General features: G+C 41.2%; 1 protein-coding gene across 3 annotated transcripts in view; it reads right to left on the bottom strand.

Moving 5' to 3' along the window:
• The window catches only part of DDX50 (DExD-box helicase 50), a 49068-nt gene that overhangs the window by 39569 nt on the left and 1043 nt on the right, over nt 1-8456 (bottom strand). For all 3 annotated transcript variants that reach the window (XM_008073089.1, XM_008073090.1, XM_008073091.2), the window contains exon 2: nt 3881-4177. In XM_008073089.1, coding sequence (XP_008071280.1) covers nt 3881-4177 — 297 coding nt within the window. The remainder of the gene's footprint in view (nt 1-3880; nt 4178-8456) is intronic.

Below are 8456 nucleotides of genomic sequence, written 5' to 3'. Positions count from 1 at the left end.
CCCCCCCCCCGAGTTGGAGTCTCACTCTGTGGCCCAGACTGGAGTGCAGTGGCCACTCCTGGCCACTGCAGCCTCGACCTGCTGGGCTCCAGCGATCCTTCCGCCTCAACCTTCCAAGTAGCTGGAACTACAGGCGCGTACTACCACACCCGGTTAATTTTTGATTTATTGTAGAGATGAGGTCTCACGAAGTTGGCCAGGTGGGTCTCGAACCCGCGGGCTCAGGCAAACCACTCACCTCGGCCTCCCAAAGCGCGGGATTACAGGGTGAGCTACTGAGCCCGGCCAAAGTTCTTTTTTGAAGGTTGCTGTTTCTGTAAGTTTGATGATTTCTTTAACACATATAGGTTAACATGACATTATCATTTAACATTTACTGAAAACTTTGTGTGCTAGTCAATGTGTATATAGAACAAAGAAAGTAAGTGTACCTAGTAAACATTATTATTTATGTGTTTAAAGAAAGTAGTTACAGAACAACACACAATAGCAATTTTCAAACTGGGATACAGATACAAGAAATAATTTCTAACTCATATTTTAACAAACCTCTCAGTACTGTTATCTTTTTAAGATTAAAAGAAAAAATTATTACAGGATATTTTCTTTTTATTTATTTATTTATTTATTTATTTGAGTTGGAGTCTCACTCTGTCGCCCAGACTGGAATGCAGTGACCACTCCCAGCCACCGCAGCCTCACCTGCTGGGCGCCGGCAATCCTTCCACCTCAGCCTTCCAAGTAGTTGGAACTACAGGTGCGTGTTACCACGCCTGGTTAATTTTTGATTTATTGTAGAGATGAGGGCTCACCAAGTTGCCCAGGCGGGTCTCGAACCCACGGGCTCAGGCAATCCACTCACCTCAGCATCCCAAAAGGACAGGATTACAGGCTGAGCCACTGAGCCCGGCTACAGGATACATTTTCGTTGTAGAAATTTTAGAAACAACAGATAACCAGAAACAAACTTTTAAATTATCTATAACCCACTTAGCAAAAGCCACATTTGAAACATACCTCTCTAATCTTCATTCTATGCACATAAAAGAATTTTTTAATGGAAGTAAGATTGTAAAATATGCCCTGTTTTATTATTATTATTTTTTGAGTTGGAGTCTCACTCTGTAGCCCAGACTGGAGTGCAGTGGCCGCTCCCAGTCAACACAGCCTCAACCTGTTGGGCTCCGGCAATCCTTCCGCCTCAGCCTTCCAAGTAGCCGGAATTACAGGCATGTGCTTACCACGCCGGGCTGATTTTTTGATTTACTGTAGAGATGAGGTCTCGCTGCCCAGGCGGGTCTCGAACCCACGGGCTCAGGCAATCCACTCACCTCAGCCTCCCAAAGGCGCGGGATTACAGGCTGAGCCACCGAGCCTGGCTTAAGTCCTGTTTTATAATCAGCTTTTTTCTTTTAACAAAATACACTGAATAACTTTCTAACATTGTTGTAAACCCTTTGGGATAGCTGTATTCTATTGCATAGATATAACATATTTTCTTAAACAAATTGCCTACTATCAGACATGTAGAATGTTTAAATTTTTTGCTATTATCAACAGTATTACTGTGATGATTGACATTTGGTTTATAATGAAATTTTGGACATTAAGGAACTTATTTATGATTAAAAAACCCAAAATTTTATAATATGTAATATCTGTATATCTCTTGATCATCTCCTTAGGATAAATTCCTAGAAACAGAATCCTGAAATCTAGTATGTTTGAACAAAATGATAAATCAAGCCATTAAATACAGAGCATTGCACCAGGCAAAATCCCAACAAAGCAAGCAGCAGCCTATACATTCCACTACTAGCAATACAGATTTGTAAGGCCTTATTTAACTCAACAAACATACTGGTTTCATGACAAATAGCAAATTCACAAATTAAAAAGACACCAGCCAGTTGTGGTGGCTCATGCTTATAATCTGAACACTTTAGGAGGCCGGGGCAGGAGGAGTTCAAGACCAGCCTACGAAACATAGCTAGACTTTGCCTCTACAAAAAAATCTAAATAAGTAAATATACCCTTCTACAAGCTGGGTGTGGTGGCGCACACCTGGAGTCTCAGTCACTTGGAAGGCTAAGGCAGAAGGATTGCCTGATCCCAGCAGGTTGAGACTGTGGTAGCCATGATCATGCCACTGCACTTCAACAAGGGTGACAGAGAGAGACTGACTCAAAAAATATTAAAAAAATTTTAAATACCATATTGTAAGGCAAAGATTCAACTCTTTTGCCAAAGTTCTCCAAATATTATGCATTAAATTAAGCTAAAAGTATTTAAATATCAGCAATTATCAGAACTAAAGACTATAAAGAATTGTTAATTATCAAGAATGTCAGCATTGTTTCTTTGTGAAGACCTAAGTAATTTACTGACAATTTCTAACACTAGATAAACCTATGAACTCTGCTAGAGGAAAACTGTGACATTTTTAAACAAATTCTGATCAAGAAAATATCTACTTTAGGCCTGGCCAGACATGGGACTCATGGCTGAGGCAGAAGGATCACTTGAGGCCAGAAGTTTGAGACCAGCCTGGACAACACAGCAAGGCCTAGTCCCTATAAAAAATACAAAATTAGCTAAGTGTAGTAGTGCATGCCTGTAGCCCTAGCATTTGAACCCACCAATATCTCCATTTGGTAGATCTTTTCTTCTTGACTTATGAGATTAACAGAATTCATCTGAAAGTCTATTAAATCCTTCCTCAGTGTCTCCATTTAGCTTCTCTTTCATTTTAGGACTACAGGCATGCACCACTACATTTAGCTAATTTTGTAATTTGTCCAGCTTGGTTGTCCAGGTTGGTCTCAAACTTCTGGCCTCAAGTGATCCTTCTGCCTTAGCCATGAGTGTTGGAGACTGAAGTGAGCTATGATAGCACCACTACACTCTGCCTGAGCAAGACTTTGTCTCTAAGGAAAAAAAGAATGCTCTAACAGTTACTAGCAAAATGCCCCAACAGTGGATCTAGGAATGCAGATATTATACATATAAGAGTATTTATGCCGGGCTTGATGGCTCCGCCTGTAATCCTGCGCTTTGGGAGGCTGAGGTGAGTGGATTGCCTCAGCCCACAGGTTCGAGACCTGCCTGGGCAACTTGGCAAGACCTCATCTCTACAATAATCAAAAAAATTAGCTGGGTGTGGTAGCGCACACCTGTAGTTCCAGCTACTTGTAAGGTTGAGGCGGAAGGATTGCCGGACCCAGCAGGTCGAGGCTGCAGTAGCCGGGAGCGTGCTACCACACTCCAGTCTGGGCAACAGAGTGAGACTCCAAACTCAAAAAAAAAAAAAAAAAAAAGAATATTTACATATGTACTATACCTCTCAAAATACGAATACCCAGAAAAACAAATTTCTTCACATCACTTTTATGTTTTATTCTTGTTTTAAAATGCAAACAGCTTTAACACTGAGTCACAGTAAGACCTTAAGATCATTTAAAGTTGCTATTATTACATAAGCAGAAAAAGCAGAAAGCAACATACACAAGGTCAAGAGGCTTTCTGTACCTTGCTGCAGGAAGTAAGACATCAATTCATGAGTACTGGCAGGGATTAAAATAACTATAAGAAATGCAAGTAGATGACAACCAACAAGCAATTCCTAAAAAGTGTTTAGGAAAAGTTTAAATTTGACCACTCTACCACCCCACCCCAAGAAAAAGGCAATTCAATGAAGGAAACAAGGACCAAAGGAAAAAAGGCTCAGGCGTCAGCTCTACAGAGACTCTTGAGTACAACTGAGAGTACTGGAAACTAATCAGGAAATACTATAGAATCAATTCTAATTAGTCTACCAAAAAAAGTCAAATTCCCTGTATTTCAAGGATAACATCAAATACAAAATGAAAAGTACTCCTACCTCCTCTAATTTATCATCACTTGATTTATGAGTAGAACTATCTAAGGATGATACTCGCTTCGATTTTTTTTCATATTCACCAATATCTCCATTTGGTAGGTCTTTTCTTCTTGACTTATGAGATTTAGAGAATTCATCTGAAAGTCTATTAAATCCTTCCTCAGTGTCTCCATTTAGCTTCTCTTTCATTTTAGCTTTTTTGGACTTGGGAGCATCCAGGTCATCTGTAACACCATTTTCTCTTGTTTCTGATTTCTCATCTGAGTCATAATGGTGCCTTGACTTCCTTCTATCACTCTGTGGACAAACAAAGAGACAGTGAAAAGAGGGTCACAAGGTTACCTTTGAAAACTCTAGAGAAGTTAGAGCATGACTCCCACCAGTGAAGCTCAGCCTACAGGTAAAGTAAAAACCTACCTGGTAGAAATCCAGACTCGTTACTAAGCCTCACTTGTTACTCCTCATCCTATCCTTTGTATTCTCAAGACTCAGTCTCTAGCCCCTCTCTTTTTTTTGGTTTTTTTTTTTTGAGTTGGAGTCTCACTCTGTCACCCAGACTGGAGTGCAGTGGCCGCTCCCAGCCACCGCAGCCTCGCCTGCTGGGCTCCGGCGATCCTTCCGCCTCAGCCTTCCGAGTAGCTGGAATTACAGGCGCGTGCCACCACGCCCAGCTAATATTTTGATTTATCGTAGAGATGAGGTCTCGCTGCCCAGGCGGGTCTCGAACCCGTGGGCTCAGGCAATCCACTCACCTCAGCCTCCCAAAGGCGCGGGATTACAGGCTGAGCCACCGAGCCCGGCTTAGCCCCTCTCTAATCCTAAGATTTAAGTAAAGTTAAAATAGCTCCTTCTAAGGAAAAGAATGACAACCCCAAGGATAGGAAAATAAAAACTGAAAACTTCTAATATCTCCAAGAGAAAAAATTAATATCGATTGAGTACCTACCAGTCTGTATAATGTGTTTTCAGCTTATCTTGTTTAAATCTTCATAACAACCCTATAAGGGAAGTACAGGTCCATAATCCCTTATCCGAAATTCCCGATATCCATAAAGCTCTGAAAACCGAAAGTTTTTGGTAACTTATTTGGAGGCAAAACCTTACCTGACTCGAATTCATTTGATGGCAAAACTGAACTTCAGTTAATGTGAGGCTATTTATAGTCTTTATCCCACTTAGTCTGACTATTCATATTTAATATTAAGGAGTCTGATCACAGGTTGCGGGTCCTAAACCCAGATGGGATATTACCCCTTCTACAAATCCCCAGAAATCATCTTAATTCCAAAACACATCTAGTTCCAAGGATTTTTGGATAAGGGATAATGAACCTGTTTTACCTTTGCTATTTTATAGATGAGGAAACAGAAGTTCTAAGAGGTTAAGTAACTTTCTAAAGACCATATGTGAGGGCAGGCGTGATGGCTCAAACCTGTAATCCCAGCACTTTGAGAGGCCAAGGCGAGGGGATTGTCTCAGTCCAGGGGTTCAAGACCAGCCTGAGCAACTTGGTGAGACCTCGTCTCTACAATAAATCAAAAAATTAGCCAGACGTGGTGGCGTGCACCTGTAGCTCCAGTTACTTGGAAGGCTGGGGTAGAAGGATTGCCTGAGCCCAGCAGGTCGAGGCTGCGGTGACCGTGAGCATGCTACTGCACTCCAGCCTGGGTGACAGAGTGAAACTCCGACTCAAAAAAAAAATTTAAAAGACCCATAGGTAGGATTTTCTGCTAGTGGAAGTGCTAGAATTTCAATCTAGCACTGTCTGACTTGAAAGCCCATGTTCTTTTCATATCAAGCTTCTCCCTGTACTTTGATAATTTACAGGCTAAAGAAAAACAAAACTATATAATTCATATAAAACTTTTCCAACTGTTATACTTCGACAGAAGGACAGTAATCCTGGAAATTTAAAAACAATTTTTAAAAATTTAGTTAACTGAGCTGGGCTCGGTAGCTCAGCCTGTAATCCCGCACTTTGGGAGGCTGAGGTGAGTGGACTGCCTGAGCCGGGGGGTTTGAGATCCACCTAGGCAACTTGGCAAGACCTCATCTCTACATTAAAAATAAAAAAATCAGCTGGGCTTGGTAGCGCATGCCTGTAGTTCCAGCTACTTGGAAGGCTGAGGCGGAAGGATAGCCAGAGCCCAGCAGGTCGAGGCTGCAGTGGCTGGAAGCGGCCACTGCACTCCAGTCTGGATGACAGAGTGAGACTCCAACTCAAAAAAAAAAAAAATTTAGTTAACTGGCCAGGCGTGGTGGCTGACGTCTATAATCCCAGCACTTTGGGAGGTCAAGGTGAAAGGATTGCCTGAGCCCACGGGTTTGAAACCAGCCTGGGAGACCTCATCTCTACAATTAAAAAAAAAAAAAAAAAAATTAACTGGACGTGGTGGCACATGCCTGTGCTACTTGGAAGCTACTTGGAAGGTTGAGGTGTTAGGATCACCTGAGCCCAGCAGGTCAAGGCTGTGGTGGCCGTGAGCATGCCACTGTACTCCAGCCTGGGTGATAGAGTGAGACTCCAACTCAAAAAATAAAAAAAATTTTAAAAATTTAGTTAACAGAACTTTAAAAAAAAACAGCACTATTCTCCAACTTTAGTCTTCAAATGCTAAACTGGTGGCTGGTGTTTTCATATTTGCAGAACATAAGAAATGATTTTGAAATTTAACACTTCTTCAAAATTTCTTGGTCAAATGTTCAAAATAAATTAGGTAGTAGTGACAAGTGACAGTAAAAACTACCACCACCAAAATTTTCACCGTGACTTATACAATTTTAGAGTTCTTTCACATGCAATTTTCTCATCCATAAGATAGGAGCTGCTGTGAACACTGAATAACACAGCATGCGTGAAAATGCTATCACTGATCTTTAGTTAATTGCATCTAGGCCACACCTCCTCAAACTAATAGGTTCTATAGAAAAACAAGATTATTTATAGAGTTAGCATTGGGGTTTGAATTGCTCCTGGGCCCTGCACTTCAGAGAAAAACTGAAGAAAGGCAAAGTGAAGTCTCTTAGTCTAAGCCTAGCAATGCATTAGGAAATACAAGGAAATACATTATTCTACTTTAGACCAGCAGTGCTTGACACTATTCAATTCTATTGTTTCTATTATACTCCATATTCTCTTCTCCTACCTTGATCACATCCTCTTCAACGGTTCCTATCCCTCTTCCTCCTGTGGATGCTCCTTAAGTCCCTGTTCCTTACATATGTACACTTTCATACCATTTTCATGGCTTCAGCACACACTTCCAGACTCCTTTCCTCAACTACATTCCAAGAACCTAATGACTAGCTCCGTATCTCAACACATCCTCAAATTATCTTCACCTCAATAACAGACCACCATGCTAAAGCTCTATTTCTGCTAGTTGGTATTCCATTTTCACATCTCTAGTTAAATTTCATAGTAAAGGCCGGGCTCGGTGGCTCAGCCTGTAATTCCAGCGCTTTGGGAGACTGAGGTGAGTGGACTGCCCGAGCCCGCGGGTTCGAGACCCACCTGGGCAACTTGGCGAAACCTAATCCCTACAATAAATCAAAAATCAGCTGGGCGTAGTAGTGCACGCCTGTAGTTCCAGCTACTTGGAAGGCTGAGGCCAAAGGATCACCGGAGCCCAGCAGGTCGAGGCTGCGGTGGCCAGGAGCGGCCACTGCACTCCAGTCTGGGCGACAGAGACTCCAACTCAAAAAAATTCATAGTAAAGGGCAATCAACAAGTATTTCTAGAGAATTTATAATGTGAAAGCCACCAACTTACAAGAATATAGTGAAACAGAAGGCTGAACAAAGATATGGTCATTTTCTTCAAGAATCTAGGAAATATTTGAGAAAGATATACACAGGAAAAAAGTGCTAAATTTATAAGGAAGCACATAATGAATGTCAATCAAATGATAAAGATAGCCACTGGAACAAGACTTCACAGGGGAATGAAATTACTGTACACTGAGGTGTTTAGAAAAGACATAAACTAGACCTTGACCAATAGACAAGTATTTCAACAGGAGCCAAAAGTAAAATAACTGTGATTCCACTTATACTCTACTCCAGGTACCTATGGTAATCAAATTCACAGATACAGAAAGTAGAACGATGGTTGCCAGGGGGTGGGAGGAGAGAATTGGGAGCTAGTGTTTAATGGGGACAGAGTTTCAGTCTGGGAAAATGAAAAAGTTCTGGAAATGGATGGTGGTGATGGTTGCAAAACAAGGTAAACATACTTAACGGCACAGGACTATACAATTTTAATCATTTAATGATTAAAATGGTAAATTTTAAGTATAATATGCTTTACTACAGCAAAAGAAAACTGGCTGGCTGAAACGGCAACTGTACCCCAGCGATATGGTCAGAGCGGTAGGTTCTGCTCTCTAAGGCTATACAAAATAAGCTTTATTCTTTTGTCAAAATATCACCTTTTGAATACTGCTACCTTAGTCGCCTCAGCTATTCTATTTCCTCCAGGTCAGATGTCTCCAGTAAAAATTCTACCTGTGCATTTTTCAACACCTTGTCATCCTCTAATTGTTTCAAGATATATATGTGTGTGTATATATATATA

This window comes from Carlito syrichta, unplaced genomic scaffold (assembly GCF_000164805.1).
Source record: "Carlito syrichta isolate Samal-C Ts95f unplaced genomic scaffold, Tarsius_syrichta-2.0.1 Scaffold315646, whole genome shotgun sequence".
NCBI classification, from domain to species: domain Eukaryota; kingdom Metazoa; phylum Chordata; class Mammalia; order Primates; family Tarsiidae; genus Carlito; species Carlito syrichta.
Note: the sequence above shows the minus strand (reverse complement) of the source record. Positions and strands in the feature narration are given on the sequence as shown.